This window comes from Caloenas nicobarica, chromosome 5, assembly GCF_036013445.1.
Source record: "Caloenas nicobarica isolate bCalNic1 chromosome 5, bCalNic1.hap1, whole genome shotgun sequence".
Taxonomy (NCBI): domain Eukaryota; kingdom Metazoa; phylum Chordata; class Aves; order Columbiformes; family Columbidae; genus Caloenas; species Caloenas nicobarica.
Window position 1 is genome coordinate 13,249,204 of NC_088249.1, and position 13,289 is coordinate 13,262,492.

General features: G+C 39.6%; 1 protein-coding gene across 4 annotated transcripts in view; it reads left to right on the top strand.

The window, feature by feature from the left end:
* BCL11B (BCL11 transcription factor B) overlaps positions 1–4,104 on the top strand; it is a 90,961-nt gene extending 86,857 nt beyond the window's left edge. For all 4 annotated transcript variants that reach the window (XM_065635852.1, XM_065635854.1, XM_065635853.1 and 1 more), the window contains one exon: positions 1,607–4,104. In XM_065635852.1, coding sequence (XP_065491924.1) covers positions 1,607–3,618 — 2,012 coding nt within the window. In that variant the 3' untranslated portion in view covers positions 3,619–4,104. The remainder of the gene's footprint in view (positions 1–1,606) is intronic.
* Positions 4,105–13,289: the final 9,185 nt, after the last annotated feature.

Genomic DNA, 13,289 nt, shown 5'->3' on the forward strand with positions numbered 1-13,289 from the left:
AGCAGCAGCCGTTCCTGCAACGGCCAGAAGAGGGGAATTCAGTCAGCAACAATCCTGCTTTGCCTGCTGTGCCTGGGTTGATTTTTTCTTTTTTTCTTTTTTTTTTTTCTTTTTTTTTCCTTTTTTTTTTTTGACTGCTGTGAGTCATTCCTCTTTACAAAGGTAGTTTCCATAATATGATTCAGTTCACCTTATAAACTCTTTAATTTCAAGCTCAAGCAACAGGCTTTTGTGAATTGCAGTTCCCCCCATCTAGAAAGGGGTTGTGTAGTTCAGCTGTGGAACTGAGCCCCGTGGATGGGCTGGGATTGGGCTTCGTTTGGATCATTACACAGGTATGGGTCAGGTGGGAAGCTTGGTGCAGGCTTTGAACCTGCGGGAAGCTTAGTGCCTTTAGGTGCAGTGGGGCCACCGCGAGCCTAAATATGTGCTTTCATAAACAAACAAACAAGCGAGAAATTAATTTTAGATTTTCCAAAATGGGTAGTTGTTTTTTTTTTTTTTTTTTGAGGAAGCCTCCCCCTCTTTTAAAAACAACAAGAACAAAGCAAATCCTGGATCATGATTTTCAAGTTGACACATATTGATGAATTTATCAGTGTCTTGCAGAGGCATTGAAAAAAGGAGGTGGTGGGGGGGAAGAGCTTTTTGAAGGTAGCACATAGTTTATATTGTGCCCAGGACTGGAATTTTCTAGCTAGAAAAATTATGACTGTAGTGCAGACTTGTCCACACGTGTCCTTTATGTAAAACTGAATCAAGGTTAAAGGAATGCTTTCCACCTTTATGCAGCCTCTCAAAGAGGCTAGAAAGGCAAACAGAACAATGTTTTTGGCTCCGGTGAGCATTTCTGCATTGGAGGGCAGGCTCAGGCTCAGAAATTCTTGGGACTCAGTTCAAGCGTGGCCCGACATTTGTTACTGTTAATTGCAGCCGTGCTGTCGGCTCTGATTATCGGATGTTTCATTTGAGTGGCTTTTTGGTGTTTTGGCAAAAAGAACGTCAAAGTGGTTTATGCAAGGGTACGTTTTCCAAGCTCCTGTTGACTTGAATAGGACTTGGGCAGCTAAATACCTACATAGTATTTCAAAAATGGAAGTGCTGGCATGACTGAAGCATGTATAAATTAAATTCAACAAGATCTCAGGGGACTACTACGTGGAGTATTTAAAAATATAAAATGAAAGAGTGAAAATGACACTGAAGCTCCTTGAAGGTGCCTTGTAAAACCTACCACACTGCATTTTCCTTGGTTTCTGTCTGTAGTCATAAATCCCTTGAAACAAATTCCTTTTTGCGGAATAAACGTGTGAAAGTATTTGGATCCTTATGCGTCATAAAGGAAGGTTTTATATGTGAGTTAAAGGATATAAACCTATATGGTACCAAGGCATATGTGTGATATTTGTCATACATGTTAAGTGAGTAAGTGTGGTGAGTAAATGTACTGTTCAACAATTTATATCAGTCAATACATTGCAATTAAGTCCTTCTTTCAGAAATGCCAAGGAGGAAATGTGTTAGCAAAATAAAGCGCATGCCAACTGTATTTAAATGTTCTTCACTGTATTATTTTTTGAGTGCTCTTTCTGTTTTTCTTTTATAGGTAAAGATGAGCCTTCAAGCTATATTTGCACAACATGCAAGCAGCCTTTTAATAGCGCTTGGTTCTTGCTTCAGCATGCCCAGAACACACATGGATTCCGCATCTACCTGGAAACAAGCCCTTCAAACAGTTCCCTTACTCCACGCATCACCATCCCTCCTCCTCTGGGACCGGAGACTGTTGCACAGTCCCCGCTGATGAATTTCCTTGGAGACAACAACCCTTTCAATCTTTTGCGGATGACAGGACCCATCTTGCGTGAACACCCTGGCTTTGGTGAGGGTCGGCTCCCAAACACGCCTCCACTGTTCAGCCCACCGCCTCGTCATCATCTGGATCCACATCGCCTTAGTGCCGAAGAAATGGGGTTAGTTGCCCAGCATCCCAGTGCCTTTGACAGAGTTATGCGTTTAAACCCCATGGCAATTGAGTCCCCAGCGATGGATTTCTCCAGAAGGCTTCGAGAGCTGGCAGGAAACAGTTCCACCCCTCCGCCAGTCTCGCCCAGTCGCACCAACCCTATGCATCGCCTATTGAATCCTTTCCAGCCAAGTCCTAAGTCACCTTTTTTGAGCACCCCGCCACTGCCCCCCATGCCCCCCAGCAGCACTACGCCTCCCCAGCCTCAGGCCAAGAGCAAGTCCTGTGAATTTTGTGGGAAAACATTCAAGTTCCAGAGTAACCTTATCGTGCACCGGCGCAGTCACACAGGAGAAAAGCCCTACAAGTGTCAGCTCTGTGACCACGCTTGCTCCCAGGCCAGCAAGCTAAAACGCCACATGAAAACACATATGCATAAAGCTGGCTCCATGACGGGCAGGTCAGACGATGGACTGTCCACTACCAGTTCCCCTGAGCCGGGCACAAGCGAGCTCACTGGAGAGGGACTGAAATCCAGTGAGGCAGATTTCAGGAATGAGAGCGATCCTTCCCTGGGCCATGACAATGAAGAGGAGGAGGAGGAGGAGGAGGAGGAGGAGGAGCTCGAAAATGAGAGCCGTCCAGAGTCAAGCTTCAGTATGGACTCGGAGCTGAGTCGTAACCGAGAAAATGGCTCCAAGTCGCTGCCGGATGAGAAATCCCTTGTCCTGGGAAAAGTAATTGAGAATGTAAGTCTAGGTGCCATCCAGCAATATAATGATATGCTAGCTGAAAAACAGAAGAGGAGTAGCTTCATGAAAAGGTCTTCTGACCAGCGAGACTTGTGTCCTCGAGACCTCTGTCAGAGAGATCCAGGCGACGAAGACTCAGTGGTAGGAGAGCTGGACCGCACCGAGGAAGGGACAGTCAATGGAAGAAACTTTGGCCCAGGTGAACCCTTCCCAAATCTGTTCCCTCGCAAGCCAACACCTATCACGAGCCCCGGTTTAAACAATTCCTCTAAAAGAATAAAGGTAGAGAAAGATTTGGACTTGCCACCAGCAACGATAATACCTTCCGAAAACGTTTACTCCCAGTGGCTGGTAGGGTACGCAGCATCACGGCACTTCATGAAGGATCCGTTCCTCGGATTCACAGACTCCCGACAATCCCCCTTCGCGACCTCCTCCGAGCACTCATCGGAGAACGGGAGCCTGCGTTTCTCCACCCCGCCGGGGGACATGCTGGACGGGGGGCTCTCAGGGCGCAGCGGCACGGCCAGCGGAGGCAGCACCCCCCACATCAGCGGTCCCGGCCCCGGGCGACCCAGTTCGAAGGAAGGGCGCAGGAGCGATACATGTGAGTACTGTGGCAAGGTCTTTAAGAACTGCAGCAATTTGACGGTGCACCGTCGGAGCCACACTGGAGAGCGGCCTTACAAATGCGAGCTCTGCAACTATGCATGTGCCCAGAGCAGTAAGCTGACGCGCCATATGAAAACGCATGGCCAGATAGGGAAGGAGGTCTACCGCTGCGACATTTGCCAGATGCCCTTCAGTGTTTACAGCACCCTGGAGAAACACATGAAAAAGTGGCATGGAGAACATTTGCTGACAAATGACGTCAAAATTGAGCAGGCAGAAAGAAGCTAAGGCCCCCCTCCCCTCCCCTCCCCTCCCTGCCCCCGCTAGGTTAAATTTCAGGGGTCTAGGTAACATTTTATTTGTACAGTTTAACTATTGCCAACTGAGAGAAGATGACCTAACTTGCCTCCGTAAACATAACTTAGCATAACTATGGTAGGTGCCAGACTTGGGCACTTAAAATATAACCTGTGTCTACAAAGTTCTATTAAACCCGAGGGTTGATTAAGGCAGTAAAAATTGTGGAGCCTTTTAACTGTGCAATAATTTCTGTATTTATTGGGTTTTTGTAATTTTTTGGCATGTGCAGGTACTTTTTTTTATTCTGTTTAAATTTCTTTTAAATTTTGTTGGGTATCCCTTTTTAATTTTACCCAGTTGTAGCCTGAGATTACTTGCATTGTAGAGGAGAAACATATCTTTTTAAATTATAATTTTTGGGCCGCTGCTTTGTTGAAATTTAAGCTAAGCGTGTGTAATTTCTTGTGAAGAAGCCAGCATTTGAACAGAAATATTTCTTTGTTTTAATTTTTTTTTTCCTCTTCTAAAATAATCTTGAAGATTAGGGAAAACAAAATTGTACAGCGGATAACAATCTTTAAAATGAGCACTTTCTTTTGGAATTGGATTGAATATGTAGCACTGACAATGTCGCTGACGATAGAGGCCTTTTCTAAATGGATGTAATCACTAAAGTTATGGCAACAAGAAAGACATAGGTGCAGAAGGCAGCTACATTAAAAAGCAGAAACATTCTTAATTGTGCATTACTATTCGATAGTTTCTTCCTCTTGTTAAAAACTATGGCAACATAATGGTGCTATTTTGTCGCTTTTTGGGGTGTCTTTCCTTCTCTCTTCCCCTCCTGCCACTCCTCCCAGAGACAATAACAGGACATCTTGAGTGTTGTAGTATTTTTTTCAAACCTCAGAACAGCAAAATGCCATATTTTTTATTTTTAAACTACAAAATCATAAATCTGAGTTCAGGACATCTACTTTAGTCCAGATTTGCCGTAGTTAAAATAATTACTAGAGGATGAGAAAGTGTGAATTTCTCAGCGAAAAGCCTCAACTCATAGGCATTTGGTTTATGAATGGAAATATTATAACTATCTCATATGATGTATAATGATGTTATTATAAGGAAGGGAAAAATAAATTCTAGTTGATTTACCTGTCTTGGCAACATTATGCTCCTACTGAAGTCACTAAGAGTTTTCCCCTTGACTTAATTAGGAACAGAATGGAATTGTATTCAGAGAAAAGCATTAGACAGAAAAAAAGTAAAGAAAAATGCACCTGCTCTACTTTCAAATTCCAAATTTTTAAAGCCCTTTATGACTAATATTAACAAACAGTGGTCAATTATGGTTAGAGATTTTAATTATGTTGACCCGCACTTTAAAGCTTTTGTTTGTCGTTAAGACTAAAATGGCTTCTCAACAAGAAATTACATCATATTTGTCTACTTGGCCCAAAGGTGGGTTGAACTGTAAGGGAACAGCTGAGATTAAGTGTCAGTGTTGCTAAGCATGGCATTCACAATACTGGCACTATAAAGAAAAATAAATAAAAATAATTTATTGGACAGTTTTTCTACTGCCATTCAATTTGACGTGAGTGCCTTGAAAACTGATCTTCCTATTTGAGTCTCTTGAGACAAATGCAAAACGTTTTTGTGAAATGAAAAGACTTTAAAAAAAAAGTAAAACAAGAAAAGTACATTCTTTAGAAAAAAAGAGCCACATTTACTTAAAAAAAAATTACTGGTTGAAGATAGTGGACATGAAAATGCCATAAGACCCAATCAAATGAAGATGTATACCCAGCACAACTTCGGACATCCATTAGCTGAATTATTCTCAGCTTTTTTTTTTTTTTCAGGACAACGCTGCTTAGGAAATGGAATGGAAATGATTTACTGCTGAATTAAAACTCAAATGACACAAATTACAAGTTGTTATCATTGAATGAGAAAAACAATTCAGGAACAACGGCTAATTTTTTTAAACGTTAAATTTAGTGCACTCTGTCTTAAAATACGTTTACAGTATTGAATACATACAAGGGTAAAAAAGAAATTGTGTGTATGTGTGTTTGAGCAATCTTTTTTTTTTCAAAGTTTGCTTAATAGGTTATTAAAAAAAATGCCATAATGGCCATGTGTATATTGTTTTCTTTTGGTGACGGGGTTTTAGTATATATTATATATATTAAAATTTCTTGATTACTGTAAAAGTGGACCAGTATTTGTAATAATGGAGAATGCCTGGGCATTTTACAAAACCAGAAAGAAAAAAAAAAAAAAAACCTTTTCTTTTTTCCTTGAAAATGTTGCAGTAAAATTTAAATGGTGGGTCTATAAATTTGTTCTTGTCACTGTAACTGTAAAGTCTTGAGTTTTAGTAAATTTTTTTCTGCCTTGGGTGTTGAATTTTTATTTCAAAAAATGTATAGAATCTCGTATTCGGGGATTAAAAGGTGATTGCTACACCATGTAGAAAAAGTATGTAGAAAAAAGTGCTTAATATTGTTATTGCTTTGCAGAAAAAAAAATCACGTTTCTGACCTGTACCTATTTTTCTCTTTTTTTCTCCCCTTCCCCCCTTCCTTTACCCTTCTGGAATGGATATTGATATTGGTTGATTCATATGATGTAGGCACTTGCTGTATTTTTACTGAAGCTTGTAATTTTTTAACTGTACGCTTGTCCTTTTAAAGGGATTTAATGTACCTTTTTGTTAGTGAATTTGGAAATAAAAATAAAAACAAACAAACAGGCTGCCATAATATATTTTTTTAATTTGGCAGGATAAAATATTGCAAAAATAAAAAAAAAAATTTGTATGTGAAGTCCTTATTGTACAGGAAAAAAGGGGGTTGTTAGACGACCTTTGAGTAAAAGAAACAAAACAAAATAATTAAGTGCTTTTTTATTTTTAATTTTTGCTGTTGTTGTTGTTCACAAATAATTTTAGTTGTATATATATTTTTTTTTTGTCAGAAATGGCCTACAAAAAAGTGCTGTTCCCACAGGGCCCTATATAACTTCAAAGTTGCCTGGACCCCTTGCATCAAGGTTTTACCAGGTATGGTTGAACCAGGCTGGATGACTATTGCCTATTTGTGTGAAATGAAATTCAGTTCCTGTAAAAGTGTCTGGGGTGACATCCCGCAGCTTCCCCACAGATTTGAGAGAGGAGGAGACTTTTTCCCCCTTCCAAACAAGAAGATGTCCAACACATCTTCCCTCTCCTGGCCACCCTCTACTCACTGCTCCCTGCGCCCTGCCAGCATCCTCTGGAAGAAAGTAGTTTTATAGCAAACAGTGAGAGCTGTTGCATCCACCTTGACATAAAATGGTAAAATGGGCTGCTGGTGGTACAGCTGTAACTAGGTTGAAGTAAAATTGGTCCAGGCACAGCCCTCCTCTTCCCTGTCAGAACAGGACCTACTCCATGTACAGGTCTTGCCAGTCCATGTTATTAGCTGCTTTGCTGCTGTTCACTCCTAATTGTACATTCCATAAATTTCTGAATGTTTGAGGGACTGGGATGAAATCCTGTGCCTTTTGATTTCTCTCTTCTTTGCTGTTCTTTCTCTCTCTCTCTTTCTCATGCTCTCTCCCTTTTGGGTCGAGGGGAAGACAGGTGGCAGAAGAGGCACTGATGCTCTAGTGAAGGGGAGAAGGAGAAAATGCTCACCGCTCTTGCAGGAAATGACGGTAAAACTAAAACACAAACAACAAAATTAATACTGCCTTCCCAAATTTTTCTGCTACTTTCATTGGTGCAGAACTGCTGGAGCACTTGGAGAGGCATGGGTGTGACAACAGGGAGAATTTTGTCCAGCTGCCTAACAGATAGATGTATGTCTTCCTAGCTTGAACAATGTACCCTTAAGACTTCTGGACAAATTCTGGATCTCAATTAAACTAATATAAATCAGGAATTATTAATCACACTCAGTCCAGGGTTACTCCAGCATAACTGAGTCTGGAATGTGGTTCCTTAAAGGCACATTTTAAATCTGGTGAAAATTCAGATCTCTGGCATTCATATAAATCCAGAATCATGTCATGGAACTCAGCAGAATCCCTTGGACATTCATCGGTGTAACGAAGATCAGAAGTTAACCACATACTTTCAGTCCACAATTCATTGATTTAAGAAAGAATTTTAGCTTTCATTTTAGTGTAGGTTGCTTAGGTTCTCCAGTTTCCTTGTTGTTTTTAATTATCCAGGATAGCTAACACCAGCAGTTGTCTAATTTTGTGACTTGAATCACTGAAACTAACAGTAAGTCACCTAAAAGCACAAGGGTTGTGTTTCTGCGGACTGTAGTGATAATGAAATGGCCCTCCTTTTCTTCTTGCTTAGAACTGTAGTTTACTAGGCCATAAGCACAATATAACAGAGATATAAAATAGCTAGAATGCTGCCATATTTCTCTTCACAATTTAAATAGTTTTTTTTGTTATTATTTTAGGGTTGAATTTATTACTTCCATTGTGTCTAGTCCTGCTGCCTTTGAAGTCCAGAGGAAAACTCTGGTTGACTCCCTTGGCAACAGGACAGGTCCAAGAACCTGGTTTTAGAAAGAAAAATACCATTTTTTTAGGAAAGGGTCAAAAAATCAGCATTTCATCCCAGTCCTATGTAAAAGACAGTCCAAGGTTTTGTTTATCACAGGCAAACTCATTTTTATGGTGCTCTTTGTATTTTAGAACTGCAAAGCAAAGTAACGTTGATTTAAGTTGTTTGCATTTGTACCGGCAAGGCAAAATATTTTTATTACCTTTTTCTATTACTTATTGTATGAGCTTTTGTTGTTTACTTGGAGGTTTTGTCTTTTACTACAAGTTTGGAACTATTTATTATTGCTTGGTATTTGTGCTCTGTTTAAAAAACGAGAGCACTTTTTTTTTTTTAATTATGGATAAAATGTTGAGATGGCTGGAGGTCATTTCAATATGGCTTAGTGAAATATTTATTGTTCCTTTTATTCTCTGTACAAGATTTTTGGCCTCTTTTTTTCCCTTATTGTCACAATGTTGAGTTCAGCATGTGTCTACCATTTCATTTGTACGCTCGTTCAAAACAACGTTTGTTCCAGTTTCAAGTTATAAAAATAAATTGGACATTTGACTTGATCTCCAAATCTTGTCTTTCCTGTTTTTTTGAAATGACGGGGTGGGAAGGGGATGAAAGAAGGGAGTGAGGAGTTGAAGCTTCAGTACAGATGATAGAGCTTGTGTCGTATTTTCTGTTGGTTCTCATGGGAGCCAGTCGAGGGAGAATGTTTGTTTGGGGAGGACATGTGAGCACCTGCATGATGCTAAGCAGATGCTCAAGTCCTGCTTACATTCCTTGTGCGTGAAGTATTTCCTGAGTTGGGGTCTTCAGACAAAATGGTAGAACAATGCTCAAAACGGTCAAATTTCTTACATGAAATTGTGTGATGTTTGGGGCAATTAGCACAGTTTTCTGAAGACAGTGAGGAGAACTTTGCTTTTGTGTTTCTTTCCATCCTCATTAACTTAACTGTGTGCTGCATGAACCTAAGTTTGTTAATGTGTTTTGCTTCTTGGATGAAAGCGCAAACAGGGAAAGCACTTACCAGTTAAACCAGGAGCTGAATTTGGGCCACAGACTATGTATTATTATGTGAGAAGGACCAAAATGTAAGTGCAGCTAAACATCTCCTCCTCCTCCTCAGCTAGGGACAAAGGCATGCACAGTTAGAGGCAGAATTTTGCACAATTTGCAGTCTGAGGATAAGAGCTGACAGCTACAGGCAGTTCACTGGGGTCTGATACTCTATGCAACCAACCTGTTAGCAAATGCATGGAAATCTTAAATGAGAGAATTGTTATTCAAACCATTTTGGAAAGCTCAGGAAAAGTTCGGAGTGTTGGAGACCAGATTCTGATTTCCTGAAGGCCCTGCTCCGACAAACCATGTAACAGGCTTGTGATTCAAAGCAGGTGGGTGACTGAAATTCATTTCAAAGGAACTGCTCCTGGACTTTAAAGCATTTGGCTCAACTCAGAAGTCAGGAGGGGAAGCTAAGTGGTTTGTGCTACAGAAGAGCTTCTACAGATGGTCCCTTCCTGATCTCAGGCTCCCTGAATCTACAGTCTAAACTTAGGTACGTGTGTAAGTGTTTTGCTGGATTGAGGCTTCAGAGTGATATAAAAGTTACAGGCTTTGAAAAGTTGCACTCATGAAAAACCAGTGAAAATGAAATCAGAACCCGATGCTGACAATTATATTGGGCAATAGTTCACACTGTAATTCCCAAAATGCCACATTCATTTTGAATGCCTTCTGCAGTGATCTGTAAAGGCTGTTACATTTTACTTCTAAATTTTGTACAGTTTGCATTTGAATGGGGTGTTTTTTGGCACCCCATAAACATGACTTCACTCTAGTGGAGCTTTATGCTGCTGTGTCATTTTGTCAGCTTGAAAGGCGTTGCAGGCCTTGCAGATGTTGATGTGGTGTTTGAAGATTTAGCGGCAGCAGCTGCTGCTGTGCATCCTGGCTTGTGGCTGCAAGGATCTGGAGGGATGAGAGGACTTTCCATGCATTGCTTCTGCAAAAGGAGGTGGTATCTGCCTGGCAAGGAGAAGCATGGACGTCCTGGAAGTGATAATGCCTTAACTCATCACTGCTGGATCTGCTAGAGCTTGTCTGTCAGAGCTGTGATTACTCACACACGTTGGCAGGAGGGAAAAAGAAGGATTAGGCCCTTTTGACAGGGGAAATGTGAGAAATCACACAAACAAGGCTGCAAACAACTAAATCTAAATAAGCCTCTTTGCAGCAACCTCGGGTTGGATACTCCTGTTTCACACATGCTTGTGTAATCCAAGAAGAATTCTATTAAAATCAGTAAAGGAAAAAAGTTTAGAAAAATCTTTGTGAAAACCAAATGTAACCAGTGGAGTTCAAACTTTGGTATGAATTGAGAGGTACTTTAAGTCAACGTTGTAATTATTATAATGAAGAGATATGTTATAAAGGTGATTTAATTTCTCAAGGGCCTTGTTCCTCACACTGATTCTATGCCATATTACTTCTCTAGATTCAACAGATTTACTCCTGATTTACTTAAGTATTCCATGGGATTGAATTTGGCTTAGTGGTTTTACATACAAAATATTTACCTAAAAGATAAGAACGTATAACAGAATAGCGGTGGCCATTGAACTCTAACTCTGTAATTGAGATGTTTCCCCTAGAAAGTGAGTCAAAGAGTTACATTTACCCTAAGGACAGAAAGACACCATGTGATCTGTATGTCCAATTAAAACAGCTTGAAAACTGAGCACTCAAAATGAAAGGCTTGTGAACAGACCAATAATTATACACCAAAATCATTCAGGAAATAATTCTGAATAATGAACATATTTGAGAAAATTGTGATCTATTTGCAGACAACTTGTAAGCAAAAAAGAGGCAACATTTGCCTAATAGTTGATTTGCTCTGAATTATTCTCCCAGCTCAGCTAAACACTGACCTTTAGCTACTCAATGACAACATGCATTTCATTGTCTGACAGATGACAGACTGTTCTCTGGGATAGACTTGTAGAATAATTTTGGTTGGAAGAGACCCTCAAGATCATCAAGTCCAACTGTTAACCTAACATTGGCACTAAACTGTGCAACCTAAGAACGGCATCTACACGGATCACACATGTTAGAGGTGGAAGACCTATTCACTCCTTTTGCCCATCCACTACCAATACAAGACTATTTCTTTCAGTACATTTCCTAAGCAGGACATTATGCAAGACATTATGCAGATCATTATCAGATATAATTTTATACCTGCCCATTGAAAAAAAAATGGCTGGTAAGAAAAGATTCTTCATCCCATTTTGTCACTGTCCATTTCTCCATGGGTTTAATCACAGGATATAACAATATGGTACTACATTTATTAAGAACTGACACATGCTTCAGGGCTTAGTTGGACTGTAGTTTGAGGGTGAGGATAGTTCCAAAAAATGTTCTAATTCTTCTGTTTCCCATACTAATCAGGAACCCATTGTGTTATACAGACAATACACTAATTTACATATTACTTTTTCTGCACGAAAGTAAGATGTAAGTTTCCTTTCATGTGTATCTATATATTTATTGCTTATTCTGTCAGGATATCTGTGAAATACCTCCTGGGCAAGTGAAAACCACTTAAATGTTTTCACGTGCGGTTGACAAGTGCCCATGCTGATTATCGTAGAATTCATAGGTATCATCAGAGAACATCAAAACTAATGAAAATGTGAAGGGAAACAATCATGTTTTAGTGATTCCTATAAACTGTCTAAGGATTGCAATAATACAAAAAATACACATGGATCTTCAAACATGTTTTAAGCATAAAGAATGGATGTCCAATGACTAAAAAGTTGTATACATATGAGTGTGCAAAAGTTATGTATACATCTCTGTGTACGCAACTTAGATACACATTTCGAGTGTACTTCTAGAAAGCTAGAATATAATATTGATTTCATTTGAATTTATCCTAATTAACAGACAAGTGTAACTGAGCTCATTTCAGACCGCAGCTCTGTAACCTTAAGACCTGAAGACTTTAGCAAAGCTGATTTAAAATGAATATTACAGTGATAAATGAAGACCCCTTGCTTCCTCTCTAGAAATCTCAACTGGAGTAGCCATTGCATATGGGCAATGTCCATATAAGATTCTAGTAGACACTATTAAAATCCCTAGGAAGCTGTTTTTTACCGGAAACCAATGGATCATAAAGCAAAGTTCAATGACTAGCCAGACTAATTTGGGGCATGTGAAATTTCCACAGTACCTAAGTACCACTAGGAGGTATGTTTAGAATTGTTTCTCTCACTATGGTTATTAATTTATATGATAAGATGGATATAACTACCTGTGTGTTTGAGGGATGTGGGGCTTCACTTATCATGATGCACGGGTCTTCCCACCGGAGTGAGATGTGGAGAGATGAGTGAAACTAAGATACATTACAAAAGCTGAATAGACATGGAAACACTCTAGAACAAACTCTTATCATTTAACTCTCTGTGGTGTAATGGTGAGAGCGATTTTCAGAGTGAAGGGGTCCGGAGGAGTAAAGTCTTCATATGATATATTCCCAATGTGAACCATCTGCAAAAAAAGGGAAAATTGATATTGATAGCAATAGTAGTTTCTATTCAGGATGTGGCTGCAGCAATCTAATCAGAAACCAGGTACTTACCACAGAATACTTTGAATTCTTAGCAATGATGTAACATAATGCAGCTTCACTGAGAAAAGCATCATTCCTGCAAAATACCCCCAAATAACCGACCGAATGAAATGGTACAATTACAGAATTAGAAGAGGAGAGGGAAGGAGATGTTAAGAGATATAAACAAGGGAGAAAATCATGTTTCACGTGGTAATAGTGTTCAGATGAAAGGAATGTGTTGGAGGATCATTGATGAATCAAGCCTGTTCGACATTTCAAAATACTTAAGTGAACTGAGAATTTAAATCCCATTTTAGATGTACCTTGAGTTCTAAGACCCACTAATTTTTAACAAGCTTTGCATTTTCAAACGATTTTTGAAAATAAGGCAGTGGTTCAAAGTTATTTTAGCAAAAATCTCCTGTCATAGATACTATTCTGCTTATATTCCAA